This window comes from Antennarius striatus, chromosome 5, assembly GCF_040054535.1.
Source record: "Antennarius striatus isolate MH-2024 chromosome 5, ASM4005453v1, whole genome shotgun sequence".
Taxonomy (NCBI): Eukaryota; Metazoa; Chordata; class Actinopteri; order Lophiiformes; family Antennariidae; genus Antennarius; species Antennarius striatus.
In genome coordinates, this window is record NC_090780.1 from 3067715 (window position 1) to 3086211 (window position 18497).

Below are 18497 nucleotides of genomic sequence, written 5' to 3' on the forward strand. Positions count from 1 at the left end.
TGTATTTAAAATTCAAAATCAAAAAAAGAGAAGCGCTTCATTCACTCTTTATGCTTGTTTGACCTTGATGTTAGCGGGTGCGTTTCATCATTGTTCCACGGGACATCAGACCTTGTAATATGTCATGTCACGTTCACACATGCATGTACTGCATCATCAGCTTCGGGCGGGGTGAGGGGTCGGTTTGTCAACAGTGTTTCAACACAAAGACCTCTGAGTTCTGTGGCTGAGTGTTTGAAATAATCCCCCCAGCCAAGAAGGATTAAAAGCACACCGCTAAAATCTGTAATACACCTGAGGGGATGGACCCGTGGTTCAAATGCTACACTAAAATCCTTGTCTATCTCTTTGATTTTCAGATCTTTACACGCTATGGGAAGTGCTACACGTTTAATTCAGGCCAGGATGGGCGTCCGCTCCTGATGACCATGAAGGGCGGGATGGGCAACGGCCTGGAGCTGATGCTGGACATCCAGCAGGATGAATATCTGCCTGTGTGGGGAGAGACGGGTAAGCTTTAATAGAAACACCCCTGCTCCCAGTTCTGACGACCCCAGATAGCAACATGTATGAACTTGAATGATCAAGAGATGTTTTAATAGACCAGAAACTGAAGCATCCACTAAGATGCAGCGATTAAGCTGTCATAAACCCACCACCCTCTAATTCTGGTGATGGATTTAGACGCTACAATGCAATTACTTTAAATAAAACTGAAAACCTGAATCAATTTATCCAAGCAAACATGTTAGTTGTATCTGAGAAACATTAATGCAAATGTATGCACTTGATGCATGAAACCATTGTAACCACTGCATGCAGTTCATTAATTTTGAGTGATGATCTTGAAAATGAAGCGTTTGATCATTTGAAATGCGCCCACTATGATTTAATCTGTGTGAAGACGGCTGGACATCCATCAGGAGAATTTAGTTTTTATTGTGATGTTATTTTATCACATGTCAATTGAGGTTCAAGTACACATAAATCAAACTGAGCAAAACCATGAGACAGATATAAAATCTGTGGCGGCTCCAGGCTTTTCCAGTCGAGGAAAACTCCTCATCCTCTCTGAGCCACTGGAGGAGATTCTGATTTCAGGGCAGCCACATATGTTGCTCCATGTTTGCATTAATATTTGATATGCAGAAGAATGAGATGACTATGATTCACTATAAAACACAAAGAACAAAGTTGAGACTTGGAACAGTTTGATATATAGTGTCAATTACTCAATGCCTGAATGGTTTTATGTAATTTATATATAATTGTTTTTGGGGTAAGACTATTAAATTGCAAAAAGAGAGAGAGACAGATTTTAACAATGGATGCTGTTATAAAAATGAGAAGAATTCCATTTGCTTTAGTCATTTCACTTCATTCCAGACTCACCTTGTTCACTGAACCATATTAACATCACAGCTATTTATGGTTTTGTTTTTCTGATCTTTAGTTTAAACTTGTTTTAATCCCAATCTTGACCATTATTTGTTGAAAAGCTGACAAAAGTCCAAATTTACAAACAATTTATTACTTATGTGTCTTGGAATATGTTTTGGAAAAGTACCAAACATATTTTCACCAAATAACGGAACATGTTTCCGAACATGTGATGCTTCATTAGTACAAAATGAGCCACTGATTAGTTCTGTTACAACGGCAATTATTTGCTTAATATGCGCTGCAGTGCATGCAGCAGATCAATACCCAGAACCTTATTTATCAAAGCTTGCGAGTCCTTAATGCGTGTTTAAGAACCAGTGGGAATAGAGGATTTAAAGGATCTATCTCACTTTGAAATTTGCTTGTTTTTTAAATAAAATATATCTCGAACAGCACCTGTGTGCCAATAAGGGCTTTTCTACATGCACGAGAATACACCTGCAGACAGGAGTGTGTGCTGACCTGAATGTTGTGGGAGAAGTGCTGCGAACGACAGGATCATTTGTGCCACGAGGCAACAGTGAGAACAGAAAATGAAAATACAAAATTCTGTGCGATCCAACATTCACTCACTGTATTTTACTGACTGCGCCACGCAACACGAAATTACAACAGCAAGACAACACATAAATATAGTTCCACTCAAGGCAGAGAAGAGGCAGATAATTTTATGCACCCGCAAAATGTCATGAACAAAAGGTTTATGAGACTGAGTGGTGGGTAAGAGTAAAAACCAGAGATGTTAAGATTCTAGAGAAGACATGTCGAAACTCCAAAACTCACCGCAAGCAACAGGATAGAGACTTTACACACAACTATGAAGAAAAACAGTGAGACATTAAGACAGAGATGAGAGCACGGAAACAACTAATATTGGACAAATAGGATAGAACTTTATTAATCCAGAGGAAAATCTGTAAAAAAAATTTGTCAATTCCTTCAAAATAAAACAGGAAACCAATAACCTGAAGCCCAAATCCATGAAAGACTGGAAGCACAGCTTGAATATTAAAGATGCTCGTCTGCTACACGACACAAACAAGCCTTTAGTCGGTGTGGATAAGATAGTTCAGGCATGAGTTTTTCTTCTGTTATTCTTCTTTTGGCATTTAACAGCAGACAGACACACATACAGGTCTAAATGTGATCGTCTTAAGGGATAGCCCGAAATCATTGCTACGGTCTGTCAGAAATGTCCTGTATAATTGTTAATAATCTGAAATAATGTCACAAATACCGTTGTCCACCTGTAGCATCATCAAATGTCCAATACTCTCCAAAGTTTTTTCAAATATAACATTGTTATTCCGCTTGAATTACATATGACCTTAATGTAAATGCTGTGTCCTTTTGCAAACGGAAGCTTGGACGCTATTTATGTATATATGCTTCTCCAAGCCTCAGCTATTAGTCCTGGCTTTGTATTCATTCACAAAAAGAGGAATGTGCAAGAGTTAAAGCCTTTTTCTCTTTGTCAGAGCTCTCTTGCTGAAATCCAGCCTCGTTCCTCGACTCTTTAATTGAAGACATGGAGAAAGCCCGTCACTTAGGAGAAGACACAGAGTGATAAGCAGTAAGGAAAGGGAGCAGGAAACAGACATTCAACTTTATCCCCGAGTCAGTGCTCGGGGACACTAAATCTCTTTGATCCAGTCTGCCATTGACATGATAACAAGTCTGTGCAGGTCCCTGCAGATGTGATAAATATATGTCTGCACATATAGGTTCGCATCAACATGTCAGTGTGATCAGATCCCCTGCTTCATTTGCAATCTGTACAGCAGAGTGCTGTCACAAAGTAAGCTGTCAGCTCTATTGATTTTCCTTTTATCCCCCATCATCATTTATTTATTAATGTATCCACTCTCTTTCTCTTTACCCCTGTGGGGGCACCTGCTGCCCTGCTTAGGCAGTCCATAATCTTTATTCTTTCACTTCCCCGTTCCATCCATCATTAACTCCTCAAAGATCAGAGGGTTGTCATCCCTGGGAGTTTAGGGGTAAAACTAATGAATAAATAATCATTCCTTTACAATGTTTTGCGTTCCTTGGACAAGTTAATGAGAATTTGTCTTAGTTTTGTCAAGTTTTGTTTTTTCACCAAGTGACTTTTCATTTGATAGACAGTATCTTCTGCTAATAGATGTGGCAAAATGTGATTTATCATAATTAAGATTTATAATTCATCGTTCCAATTATGAATGTTTTAATCTCTACTTATCAACAGATGAGACATCATTTGAAGCAGGGATCAAAGTTCAGATCCACAACCAGGATGAGCCGCCATTCATAGACCAGCTGGGTTTCGGAGTGGCGCCGGGTTTCCAGACGTTTGTCTCCTGTCAGGAGCAGCGGGTGAGAAAGAAGAAAGAAGGAAAATATACTTCAGCAGAATATCTGTAAATCAAAAGATCTTTTCATTCAGGAAGGGATCAGAAAGTTTATTTCTAGTGTAATACTAGAAGAAAAAAAGATGGATTTAAGAAAATAAAGTCTCTGAATTAGTTCAACAGTGTCGAGGCAAAGGGAACGACTTGTGATCGCTTTTCATGTTTTATGTAATATAAGGTAAATCTGATGGACCTTTATAATATAATAAATCCAATGAGTCGTGACCATCTGTTCCGCACAGAATTTAAAATTCAGGTCCACAGAGGTTGGTTGTCACAGAGCTCACAGGACCAGACCGAACACACAGTGAATTTATAATAAATCAACCACACAGCGCTGACAGCAAAAACAATGTTTACATCTCAGGGACAACAATCCATGATGGTCCGTGCAAGTAAATATGGAAATATAAAAAATAGAAATATTTTCTGCTTTTATAAAACGACGTTATTAATTTATTTGGCTCTACATTAGTTCATAGTTTATTGTACTTTTTACTCCATTGCCTTTTCTAACAGCTGTATTTACTAGTCATTACCTTGACATATTTCATCTGAGCTATTATCATTTCCAGCTAAAGGCTTTCCCTCTTTAAAGTGTTGGATGTTAAGACATATAATAATGTTTGTTAAAAGTACAAACATGCAAACTTCATCTCGTCTCCCTTCAGAGGGGATAAAACCAGGGTATGGAAAATTCTGGACTAGAACCAATCCAGCTGTGACATATTACCTACACACTAATGTGACATCATTTGTAAAAGACTCTTGAGGTAAAGGGTCTGAATGAGTTTTCCATCACTAGTATGAATGTTTCCTGAATGCATTTTCACAATTGTCGACTGACTGTGCCTCAGTGATTCAACAAGAACGGAGTACCGCACCTCATGAGGAGGTGAAACGATGCATCTCACATGGCAAACACTGCATTATCAGCACTGCACCGTGTGCAGAGGTGCACAGAACCACACACTGTGTGACGGAGTGTGTGTTAAATCATTCTGTTAGATTCATGTGCAGCGATGAATCTAACATCGTATTGTCATCCAACATGAGGGATGTTTGAAAGCCTTTAAATGTGCAAACGCATTGACTTCATATTCACTGAACCCACAAGTGTTCCCCGGAGAAGTTGGGCTCTTGTGTTGTTCTGATTGTCACACACTTGGAGGGTTAACGTTACTATAGACGCAGGAATTGTGCCTCGTCAGCTGGTAGAAGAGTCTCTCTCATTGAAATGAAGGGATTCCTCTGAAAGGTGAATAATTCTGCCGGCGAGATGGAGAGAGCGCAGCCAAACAAATCATCGGCTCTGTCCACCGATGAAGGGAGGGTAGAGGGAGCTGGATCTCAGTCCTTCCACGTCCCCCATAGTGAGTGTGATCCAGTGTTGGCGGGCTTCAGGAGGATTTTGCATGCTGCCCATGTCGCTTCTGCAGGAAACTGCCCCTCTGTTTTTCTCTATTTCTCTGTAGCCCCCATATTTATTTCCTCCCCAGCAATCATTATAGTGTCTCTTATACAGTACCCCATTTTTATATTATTCCCCTCACTCTCATCCTGTGTGTTTATTTATTTATTTGTTTGTTTGTTTTATTGGCTGGCAGCCTCACTCTTCATTAATATAATGCAGTTTTGCTCAGTCATTCATCTTGCTACTTCAGCAGTCCTGTAGTGGGAAGTTGCTGGGTGGGGTCTCTTCAGCTAACCAAACTGTCACTCACTGAGATCCCAGGATAGAAAAAATCTGCACTTTTCCTGACTTAAGAGGACTAACAAAAACCTGAAACATTTACTCCGCCGGCGCGTGTCCAGTTTCCTCTTTCGTGGTTCTCTGTTTTTGCTGATTCTGGCCTTTCTCCTACCCTTTAGTTTGCTCTCTTTTTCATGAAATAAATAAAGTAGAAGGCTAAAGCAGCAAATAGCAACATCAACATGCCCACAAATCTCTTACACTAGATTCGCTCTTGACTTTAGCAGACATTTAACCAATGTGAAGTAAAGTAGTTGAGGAAAGCAGAGCAGGAGACGTGAAAATACACGGAAAACAAAATTACAGAACATGAAACATAATAGAGCCATTAAGCATTTGCTCCACCAAGTCACGATGAGGTGAATTGAAGCCCCATCATTGATTAATCGACATTTCCCTTAGCTGTAATGGTTTTTATGTTCTGTTTACTGCCAGATGTTGGTGATTTGAAAATGAACAGAGGTATTTAAGGTCTCTGGATAACTGTTAGTTTGTCATCAGTAACTGTACTGTTGGTGTTTGTGATGCTATATGTATTTATCATACATGGACTAATTCACTATATGTAATGCATCTATATGAGCATGTTGAATATAGACTTGACATTATACCTCCTCTCAGAAATAGTTCAAATCAGGAGTCATGGTCACAGCAGCAGCTTTTATTTCATTACTGTGTGAACATAAATGAAACAGAGTGATGCTCTGTTTGCTCCGAGGACGCACAAACACTCAGACACACCGCGCTGCACATCTCACCAATTCTTTCCATGTATCATAATTGTTTGTTTTCTTTTTTTCCAAAAGCTGAAATGAACGAACAAATGATGACATTTTCATATGATGTGCAAAAAAAAAAAAAAAAAAAGTATGTTGTCTTGTGAAAAAGCTTTTTTACCATTTAAGATATGGTGCAGCCTCACACAAGAAGATTTAATTTGAGTACAGAAATATTTGAATCCACATTTCCTCCAATGTATATAGAGTAATCAAATGGCTGTAGTAATCAACCAAGTCATGTTCATCTTTTCCTTATTTCTATTTATCCCTTATACCCTTCATTCTCTTTCTGCCGATGCATAATTCAAGTATTGATGCAGTAACTAGATAAAAACAAAACAGACGCACTACAAAACCATGAACAAAATGCAGTTAAATAAAATATCAAATAAAAATCCAATAAAACAATTTAAAATAAGTTAAAAGCGGAAATAAAATCAGATAAAAACAATTAAAATAATGTGACATAATACACAAAACACTTTAAAAGGGTGTCAAACACCGGGGAAAGGAGGTGGGTTTTAAGAAAAGATTTAAAATGCGACAGTGAAGAAGCCTGCCTGATGTGCAGCGGGAGCCCGTTCTATAGTTGGATGGATGGCATTACCTGTAATTGTAATGTTTTCCAAAAAACCTTCAAAAACTCTTTACACTCGATGATCTGCTGCTCGGTAATCCGCTCGTGAAGTGTGATGTTTGGATTAACAGTTATCTGGAAAAGCAAAGGACAGAAAGAGATATAAATATATAACTGATATAACTATCAGTTAAAATTCACTCTCAAAGAGCAGAGATGCCTATTACTGTACTTTAGGTCAATGCATCACGTTGATTATTAATGCATAGATTCAACGTTATCAGCTTCACAAGGCGGTGAACTGAAGACTGCCTCTTGCTTTGTACTGTTAGTTTCATAAAACATGCAGTTGGTCTGTCAGCTTTTGTCTCGGATAATTGTGATGAATGTTTTTTCCGTCTGAGGAATTATTCAAGCATTCAAAATGATTTTCATCTCACATTCTCACGCGGTGTGTGCAGTTAATTCAAAGTGGCATGTTAATGTGCTAAAAATAAAAAAAAAATTTAAAAAAAGCAAATGTGAAGGTGATTTTTTTATAACAATAAAAAAATAAGAATTCAGTTATTAAAATATAAAAAAGTCTCCAGTATTTGTACATACTGACCCAATACACAAAGTTGATAAATGTGTTCATATCTTCACACAAATGTGAATCATTTATAACACAGGTTGCGTAACAGAAATAGAAAATGTACGTGTGTGTGTGTGTGTGTGTGTGTGTGTGTAACATGGCACCACACTTTATCCATGTTGAGTGTGACTCCAACATCACAGCTGTACTCCACAGCAGACATCATTCAATTCATGTGTGAGGAGTGGGCAGCACAAATGAAAACAGAACGGGAACAAGAGACCGAGCGTGGGAGAGAGGCTCCCACGCCATCACACTGCAAACACACACACACATTCACCGTGGAGTTGCTATGAGATTCCTTTTGCATGGCGCATTGAATAAATGTCCAATAGCTTTTCATGCAGACAGAGCAGCAGGTGTTTCACCACAATGACTAAACAGTACAAGGTGATTGAATGCACCAACAGGGCACCGTGTTCAACAGACACTGTTTGTTGCTTCTCCTTCTCAGCTGACCTACCTGCCTCCCCCATGGGGGGACTGCAAAGCCACCCCAATGGACTCAGACTTTTTCAACACCTACAGCATCACTGCCTGCCGCATCGACTGTGAGACTCGATACCTGGTGGAAAACTGCAACTGCAGGATGGTCCACATGCCAGGTAGGAACAAGAAAGAGCATCAAATATCCTGTAATACCTTCTTATGGCTCTTGTTGGCTGTTGTTGAAAGTGTCTTCACATGAAATTGTAGTGACAAAACCCATCGTGGAGAAAACAAAGTGCTTTTTGCCAGCAACTGCAGAAAAATCGGATGCTTTCACACACCAACGGATTGGAAAATTCAACTGCTTTTACTTTGAGTCTGCACTACTTACAGCTGGTGTTTGGTGTCAACCTCCGACGTTTAATCACTGCGGGGCGCCTCGAACAGCAAATTGAAAACGGAGTTTGGTGCAAAGGGAACGTTTGGCTTTGGGCTCTGTTTACCAACACTCATCTGTCAACCACATGTTAATGTCTGTCCCTTCAATGGGCCGACCATTCCGTCTGTGATAATCTGGATTAGCTGCTACTGCCTAGTGAGTGTGCAGTTAATTCATGTAAATCTACAGATTACACCAGTTAAAATCCTCTGATGGTGATTTTTTTAAATTTTATTTTGTCCTGTTATTAGTCTCTCCCATCTCCCTGTCATTCGAAACAAAAAAATACAACAAAAGATTGTTGCTGAGAAATAATTTCCTCTACATCCAGGATATCTTGTCACCTGTATTGTGAAAAGGGAGACTGATGGAACAGCTGCCAGGGAGAGAGAAGGATAGGATGGTGGTTGTAGATAGGGACGACAGACTGAAGGTGATAATGAGACGACTAAAGTACAAAAGTTGGCAAATTATAAGCGGGGATCAAATTTGCTGAAATTATCCGGTCTTGATAAGGACAGTAATGACACAAATTTAATCATAATCCTGTCCTGTCATCCTTTGTGTTTTTTTTTTCTTTCCAAATCCTCTCTTCCTTTCTTTTCTTGTTCACTATGAACATTGTGTTTCTTCTGCCCGTCCTTAGGAGACGCTCCATACTGCACCCCGGAGCAGTACAAGGAGTGTGCAGATCCCGCCTTGGGTAAGGAGATAACCCATTATGTTTGTGTATGTGTGTGTGTGTGTGTGTGTGTGTATGTGTGTGTGTGCATGTGTGTATCCACAATTCAATATGTATAGCCCACTGTTGGAAAGCCACTGATCCATGCTGATTACAGGTATTGTTGAACCTTCGGCATCATGCAGCCGTTTTCAAACGGTGTGCCTCGGGCTCGGCACAGAGGCTCACCTCTCCACACCACATATTCCCTCCGTCAGCTGATGCTTTTGAGGCGTCTCACGTCTGTTGGTTTTTATATTGACACTCTGATGACACACGCTGCTATCTCTGACTCTGTCGCCGTATGTCGTTTTTTTTTTTTTGTATATCTTTTAAGGGTCCCTGGGTTCTTTCAGGTTGTTGTGTTTTCATGGCTTTCACTCTGCTGGTATTTTTGTTTTGTCAGTCTTGGGTGGTGATAGATCTACCTGTCCCTGCAGCTTCAGGCTTTTTCAAATCTCTCAATTTTTCTCTCTCTCTGCATCATTTGTAGACTTTCTTGTCGAAAGAGACAACGATTACTGCGTGTGCGAAACGCCGTGCAACCTGACACGTTACGGCAAAGAGATGTCCTTTGTGAAGATACCAAGCAAAGCATCAGCCAAGTACCTCGCCAAGAAGTTCAATAAGACAGAGCAGTATATATCGTAAGTAACATTCTCATGTCCTATTTATCAAATGGACATGAGTGTTCAGGGACTGGTTCATTCTATATTCAGCTTTGCTCATCATCAACCATGGAGCTGCAGTTTGACTCGTGCTGTCCTGCTGGCTCTGAACCAACTGCACCTAAAGCCATCCAGAATTATACACTATATACACACACACACACACATACACACACATTCAACTGTCAATTAAAATAATGTAAAATTCCTAATTCAAATTCAGAGTGAAAGAGAAACTTCCATTCTTCAACAGATGAAGAGGAAAACTGTTTTTCCGCAGTCAAATTGTTAAGATGCCCCGTTCTGCAGAGTGAGGCTCAAACATCCAAGTGACAATAGGAAAACACTTTTAATTGGAAGTGCATTTTAAAGTGTTGCCACCACTTCTGGGTGTGAGAGATAAGTCTGGAATTCTTTCATGGTTTTTATTTTTCGTTTTTTTTTGTTTTTGTTTTACAATCTGTGTTATCCAAAATCAATTTTTTTTCCCCCAAAAGCTTCACATTAAAACTTACAAATTAATGATTTTTTTTTTGATGAAACACATTTTAATAGAGCATGATTTGCTGTATTTAATTTTTTTTCTCAGTTTATAGTTCTTTTTTTTTAATATGTTCACCATTTAGTAAAGCATAAGATTAACTTGAACATTTATTTCATAAGACAGTATGTTCTGATTGAGACCATCATGTGACATACTGATCAAAACATGTGAAACTAGCACATATAACTGGAAATGGAGGGAAACTGTTTCCAATGAAAAAAATATCCCAATGGATGGATGGTTGGATGTTTGTTTTTTGCCGTTGGATCTGACTTTTACCATCGGATCTAACGTAATTGAAGAATAATTAACAGAAGTTGTAAAATTGCACACACGATGTGATTGGTTTTGGCTCACAGTTGTTTTAAGTGTATCCAAACATTTACACACAATAATCACCGTTAAATATGCATTACACAAGGCAGTAACAGCTGAAACAGCTTCACCCGTGGTTTTATCACACAGATGAGGATATAGAAAAAGGGATTTTACAGAAATTGCCCAAACTTGATTAATCAGCCACTGTTGAGTCTTTCTCTCCCAAAACTACTGAACAGATCAGAAGGAAATAAGGAGACAGTGCAATAGCACTTGAATCTTTTATCTCCGTTCCCAGTGAAGCCCGATAATTAGACCATATGTAGTCGGAGTGCTTCAGAAACCTTCCACTTCTCCTTTCAGAAATGTTTTGTAATTCCCTGTGGACAGATGAGAGCCCATCCAGGTCTTTTTTTTAAATTCTCCACACATTTCTAACCATCCAGACGAGCAGGGAGTGTTCTGGTATCTGAGCTGCTCCAGCTTTACTGGTTTGGAGCTGACATCTGTGACAGGAGTGTGTGTTTCTGTTGAAAACCAGCAGCACAAATCGAGCACGGCAGGGGGCGGGGCGGGGGGGGGGGTTCACTGACTGTTTGACAGCAGATATGATTGCACATATTCCGGGTTACTAACAAGGCAATGAGTGGAAACATAATTCAAGCTGTAGGCTGACACCATTGAGAGTGAGAGGACGCAGGAGTTAGTAGTAACAAGATGAAATCACCACGATGTGGAACTCTGGGGACTGTTGCCCCGGGGCAAAGGGCTTCTGCATCCATCACCACAGTCCGTGTAGTGATTCTAAAGAAGCATGAAAATGTAGGAACTGATGTTTGATTTTTTAAAAATATGTCAATATATTGAATTTGCTGCAACATCTGAACACTTTGTCTTGTTGCGTGCATGTAAAGTAGCGTAGACTGTAAACAGGATTGGGTTAGTGGTTGGAATAGATAACAAAAACATAAATTAAATATCAATATAATCAAATGCAAACATTATAATTAGCCTGGGTGCTAGATGAATCTACGAGATCTGGTCTGGCAGGTGTCCTTTCCCCCTCGTCTTCACCTGTTTAGTCAAAATGATGAAACAGAGCATCTAATTAAATTGCTGTTGTAAATAAATTGTATTATAAATACATTTATAATAAATTATAATAAATATATAGTAATAAATGATAATATATATAATATATTTTGATAAATAACAAATTTATAATAGTATAGATTTTTTGCTGTTGTAAATAAATTGCTGTTCAGACACTTTACACTTATACGTATATCTTACATTTTTAACTTTTTAACTTATCGTATTTATCTTATTTATCGAGCGGGCTTACTGGGACCTTCAGAGCGGTATTTCGTACTGTCCCATGTGAAAACGTGTGTCAGCATGACAAGTAAAGACTCTGATTCTGATTCTCTAAACAAGAAGGAGGGAAAGGAGGAAGGAGGTGAAGAAGAAAAAAGATTGCAAAACTCATAAAAAACATAATTGGTGTGGTAAATCATACGTTAATGATGCTGTGTGAAGGTGTGCTTGAGCCCATCTGATGTATTATTAAAAAAAAAAAGTCCCAAAAAAAAAAAAGGGGCCCCACACTTAATATGAAGGATCAGATGCTGTCTGTGTGCTCCGTGTTGGTGAGCATCCGTCTCTGCTTTATCGGATGTAATTTGCATTTAGTCATTTCAGCTCAGCCTGAGGCTTTTCCAGAGTTCCTTTTAAGACTGCCACATCATCACTTGTCTTAACTTAAATTTGAGCAATAAACAGCTTCACCAAGTACCAAAAAATAAAAAATAGCCCAAAATGTGGAATTACTGTTTTGATCTCAGCTCCATTCGGGTGTGAAGTCTGACTGGTTCCACAGAGAGGATATTCAGGAATCAAAATAATAGCCTTCCTTGCCCTGGGCCTTTAAACTAATCACCATTATTTTTCTTTCTGCTGAAGTCAAGACTTTTAGCTGTGACACAGTGCAAAATCAAACAGCTGCCATCACTTCCCTTGTTTTCCTCAATGACCAGAGCCACCTGGGGGGAAATTTGTCTGAGGAGACAGTTATTCCTTCAACCTGACACATCGGCTCTGCGGGGAAAAACAAACTCGCCAGTCATCTTCAGCTCAACACTCAGACTAAAAAAAAGAGTATAAAGGATGTCTGAATGTGCGTCTTAAGACTCTGTCTCTCCCTGTGTTTGCAGTGATAACATTCTGGTTCTGGATATTTTCTTTGAAGCACTGAACTATGAAACCATTGAGCAAAAGAAAGCCTACGAATTGGCAGGCCTTCTGGGTAAGGGAATGGATGTCACATGTCCTTTTGCCATAATATACATAATGCTCTGTGACAGCAGTGACAGTAATATAAGCACCTGCATTTTAACGATATAAAAACACAGAACTGTTTTTAATCTGATGCATTTCAGCTACTTTTTTTAAAAAATATCTACAGAATGTTTTGTTCCTCAACTTTTAGATGAAAACGAAGATTAAAAGTGTGTTCTGAGATTATCTCTATCTATCTATTATATATTGATAACACTTTTATTTTAATTTCTCCTACTTTACAGGTGATATTGGAGGCCAGATGGGTCTTTTCATCGGAGCCAGCATCCTCACTATTCTGGAACTCTTTGATTATCTATACGAGGTAAAATGTCTTTTTAAAATCTTTCCTTTTGCCGTGGAAAGATTCTCTTGCTAGTGCAATGATTCTTTATGGTCAGGCAAAGCTCCAGTGTTATAATCATTATTTGATCAAAAAGTGGAGTGTTTCACATTTCAATCCTTACAAGGGTGTGTGATGAAAGCCCTGCATCTCTATCTCTGCATGACACACACACTTACACACACATCTCAGCTGCAGAAATGCTGAATACATTAACATTTTAGATACATTATAATTTAGATTAGGCAGGATGTCTCTCATTTGACTAACTCTGCGTTGCATGCTTCCTCTTTGCTTTCCATTCTCTCACCAATGCAGAGAGCTTTTGTGTGTCTGCTAGACCTTGATTTTAGATGTGTGAGTGCATTTGCGGAAGACACATAAAGGAAAAGCACCTGTGTTCCAGTGTGGAATCAATGTGAATATATTTATTGAGACAGAAAAAGCAAGTCTTATTTGAATTTCACTTTCCCTGATCCCTCAAGGTCCGACGTGTGCAGGATTTAACTACGTTAAGACAGAAAAAGACGAGGTTTTTTTGTTTTTTTGTTTTTTGATTGTCGTCTGGTATTCTTTCAGGTGATCAAGTACAAGATGTGCCGATGCATGAAGAAGAAACACAAAAGCCGCAACAACAATGACCGGGGAGCCGTGCTGAGCCTGGATGATGTGAAACACCATGTTAGTAGTATTCTGTTACATATTTCATTGTTTCAGATTACATCAGGTTCTCAGAGAAAGGTGGAAGAAGTTAAGGGAGAAACGGCTTGAGAGGTACAAATGTGAGCAAATAAAGGGGATAAGGAGAGAATCTTGAGACAGAAGTAAAAAAAAAAGAAAAGTGGCTTGAATTTAATCAAAGTTGGACCGGACCGGCAGGGACAAAGCAGAATTAAAGGTTTGGAAGGTGTGACAGCTCACTTATCTCCCCGTTTAAATGAAGCCAGCTCACGTTAATTGAAAGTCTTCGCCTCGCCTGAGAAAAAGAGAAAGATGTGTTCATCTTACCCTGTAGCCTTTCCATCCAACTTCATTATTCAGCTTGATGGGGGGGGGTTTTTCTTACACTTAAAAAATTCTTTTTGAAACTATTTCCTTTCACCTGCTGGCCCAGATTGTTATTCATGTGTTGATTCTTTTTATGAGTGTTTTTCCACTACAATGTTTTTTCCAAATGCATTTTCTGATTCACTGCGTGATGTCTCACCCCTTTCTTCTTCTCTCCACATTTACTCTTTCAGGCTCCTTGTGAGAACTTGCGTACACCGTCAACGTATCCCGGCAACATGCTACCTCATCACCCCGGCCAGGCCAACTTTGAGGACTTCACCTGCTGAGCGAGAAATGGGGGTGAAGCATCAAAAATTGCGCGTAATGCAACCAAAGCCACTGCTGCTGCGAGAACTGTCCGACACAGGGTGTGCAAGGAACTAACAGAGGCACTTTTTACATAGAAAACAGAATACAAGGAGACAAATCAAATAACAAACGGGGGTGACAGAACTTTCAAACTGCGGCAAAGAGAAGAAGAAAATCCCAAATATTAAAGTATCTGTTAATTTTTCTGGGGGAACATTTCATGCTGCAAACTTTCTGTCTCTTTGTGTTTTTTCTTCTGGAATACTGCCACAAAGGATGCTCGTGGAGAAACCTTGCCAACATACACCTCTCTTTCAACAGACAAAAAAAAAAAAAAAATGTAAATAAGAAAAAAATAAATAAGAAAAAAAACAAGGAGAAATGTACAGTTACATCACCACAGTCAGCAGATCGGACATCCGCTTACATGTAGCAACGTCTGTAACTGTTGCAGTGTTCCATCAAACACTGTCATTGCTATGAGAATGTACCTTTGTTTTGAGCATCGCCAGGGTGGGGGGTGGGGGGGGGGGTGGGAGCGTGCAGGGGAAGTTTCCGTGGAGTTGTGACGGCATCGGTTGCGATAGAGATGCATCATTTCCCGTTTGAAACACGCTGATTTCAGGTCTCATGTAAATGCATGCTTGTATTCATCAAGTGCATGTTTTCAATCATTTCGGCTTTATAAGCGATGCATTCCTTATAATTTCTGTTCATGTGTGCGTTGCTGTTGAGTGTGTTTGTGTACCAACGCTCACAGTTGCCGACATCAGGTACAATGTGTGTGTTTTGTTGATGAAGCCAATGGATTTTTTTGTTTTCCTCATGAAGCTGTTTTATTTTTTTATTTTTTTTAATGTGGTCAATGAGTCTTCACTCAGCTTCATTTAGCCTCATCTGGACTGCAGGATGAGATGAATCGCTTTTTGCGGGATGGATGACTGCTGAAATCCATGAGAGTTTTGTGAGGCTGCAAAAATAATTTCTGTATCTGTGTTCTAGTGGCAAAAGTCTTATCAAAGCACAATAACGCCAGTATGTAGAGGTGATGTAAACAACGTATTATTCTTCTTGGTATATTGTCATACTATCAATATCGTGTTTTATTCAGTTGTTTTTCAGTTGTTTTATTTTCTTTTTCTTCAATTAAACAAACTCAGTATTGCCTGATTAATCCTGTCTCCTTCCTCAAGGTAATAGACTAGTCTATTTAGTTATCAGAGCATAAATAAATACAAAGATCATTTTGGAAATGGTTATTCTTCTGAGCTTTTTTTCTTCGCAGCGAATTTCCTTTTTCTTTTTGTCTGTTAGGTTGAATAGATAAACAAAAGCAGATGAGAGTACTTTTCTGCTCCAGATATTATGGAATACACATTCAGTTTTGGCCGCGAATAGATCTCAGACAAAGCATTCAGCGTTTTCTCGGAGGCTTTTTGTTATTGGAAAATTTCTCTTACGAACCTTTTATCATGTGTTTCATGTCATACAAGATTTTTCTTGGACCTAAAGCAGCATTAATAGTGCGGATAGATGTTATTAGATACAATCTAGTTTATCTAAGAGCTATGAGTCACAGTGTTTCTGTTCCACATCTCTGTTTTCTTCAAAAGCTGCTTTTTTGACAAAAGAATGGATGAGAAATATCCTGCAGTTTTATCAATGTTGTCGGTTTGAACATTATGGATGTTCTCTCTCATATTCTACTGTACATCAAGTGCTGCCAACTGCCACACTCATTATTAAAAAGGTGGGCTGGTGATGCATGACCTTGTGAATATTAGTACCCGACCCGATTCCCTCAGACATGCTCTGCCTCCAAATGGTCTTATTTGGTTGGTCATCTGCAAACATCCACAGTTTTTCCAGAACAATTACTTTATTTCTGCTTGAGTATAGCTTTAAAAAAATCTTTATTGAAAATCCAAGCATCAACTTTGTTTATCAAATCAGTGCTTTCCGTGTTTAATATTCGGAGGAGAAACCTCAGCTGGTAAAACCATGATATACAAAAACTTTAAACCTCCTGGGATCTGGCTTAGACATGAACATTTCTCCTCTTTTGAATGTTTGCCACGCAGTTTTGCCCTCCTGACAGTTTTATTATTTTCTGTTGTGGCTGATAATAAGACAGATTAATCAAAAAAAAAATAAACATGATGCCATATATTTCCTTTTTCCGTTGATGTCTTTTTTCTTATCGACTGTCTGCGGCCCAGGTGTTTGCAAGGGAAGGGTCAGAAAACAGGAATGCTGCCTATACAGTGACGAGCAGAAAATGGATTGTACATATTAAAAAGCTGGGGTGTGTGGGACGTGGGATACCACTGGGAATTCAGACAGCCTAGAAATCAATCTCAAAATTCTGGATGAGTCAAGATTTCCCTTTTCTTGATATGTGAACTGTTCGTATTGTTAACAGATCCTGAATTGTTGGAGACGGGACCTCTCCTCCCTGGTTAAGTCATTTATCTCCCCAATAAAGAGATTGGAGGTGACTGCTCCCTCCTTGCTTTCACCTTGTCAGCAGATCTATGGACAAAGTAAGAGAGAGAATTTTGCAATCTGTCCCAAACTGCTCACTTTTACTAAATGTCTCGAACACCCTCGGATTTGAAGTAATCAGAGCTGATCCACTCAGGGAACTCTCTGCGTTTCTTTTTTACCCTATCATCCAGTTAAATCACACCTCCCGTCGGCGAACACGCACTGGAACTGAAGATTATTTTATCTCATTGCTAATCCTGTCCTAATCCGGTTATGCCATTTTATATCGATACCATCAAGGAGATTGTGCTTTATGTTTTACAGTTGCTTACAGTGGTGCACATTTCAAATAGATGAATACACACACACACACACAAATTAAAAATCACTTAACAATCCAATTTTTTTCTGGCACACAAGTGACTGAAACATGATCAGACTATTATGTAACGCTGACTGATATAAAAATGTTATCTTGAGATTTAAAGATGAGAGATTGAACTCATGTTATTGAAAACATCTGGAAAGTATTTCAGTTTAAAATGGTAATCAATGAAACCCAATAGTAGTACATCTACTCAGACGCTGAGGTACTATAGTATAATTTTAAAGTATTTACATATTGGCACTTAAATTTCATGCTACTTTTTACTTCTGTTATATGACACAGTTTAGGCTACTCATTACTTTGCAGATTTGCATTATCAATGCAAAATTGATCAACAGTGAAATTGTGATATATTTAAGATGAAGACAACATGTTAAGTAATGTATTACGCCTCTATAAACAGAATGTATGCATTAAACAGTCATCGATCAGTTATTCTTAATGAATAACTGATCGATAAACTTTATGTCAAATTAAAGATATTTACTGTAAGTTAATATTTCTCTTTCTACATGAGTGTATGTTTATATTTTACTTTCAGTTGCAGTGTTTCGGCGGTGATATTTATGTAAGCATGTTCCTTCCTCCGTTGCCCTCTGGTGACTCTCCTTCCAATCTCCACCCCCCCCCCCCTACCAGTATGCCATTTTGCTGCTATAACTTTATCCTGTCAGATCTCTCTATGCAATTAGGATGCTCGCTCATTTTTCATAGATAAGGCGGCGGTTTTGCTCCTCTGGGCCCCGCTTTACATTCTGTTCATTAAGAAGATTAATAATTACAGTACAGTCAAGTTTCCTAGGTCCAAAAGACACTGTATTACATTTCAGGCTTGTGGTTTGAATTGTCCTTTAATTTATTTTAAGTATGAGCCCTTATTCATTGGTT

The 18497-nt window shown here is 38.8% G+C and overlaps 1 protein-coding gene across 2 annotated transcripts in view; it reads left to right on the forward strand.

Moving 5' to 3' along the window:
• Positions 1 to 15237, forward strand: part of asic1b (acid-sensing (proton-gated) ion channel 1b) — a 146212-nt gene extending 130975 nt beyond the window's left edge. For both annotated transcript variants that reach the window (XM_068315147.1, XM_068315146.1), the window contains 9 exons: positions 360 to 510; positions 3671 to 3798; positions 8031 to 8181; positions 9091 to 9147; positions 9659 to 9812; positions 12909 to 13000; positions 13278 to 13357; positions 13955 to 14056; positions 14617 to 15237. In XM_068315147.1, the coding sequence (XP_068171248.1) occupies positions 360 to 510; positions 3671 to 3798; positions 8031 to 8181; positions 9091 to 9147; positions 9659 to 9812; positions 12909 to 13000; positions 13278 to 13357; positions 13955 to 14056; positions 14617 to 14712 (1011 nt within the window). In that variant the 3' untranslated portion in view covers positions 14713 to 15237. The remainder of the gene's footprint in view (positions 1 to 359; positions 511 to 3670; positions 3799 to 8030; positions 8182 to 9090; positions 9148 to 9658; positions 9813 to 12908; positions 13001 to 13277; positions 13358 to 13954; positions 14057 to 14616) is intronic.
• The last annotated feature ends 3260 nt before the right edge of the window (positions 15238 to 18497 follow it).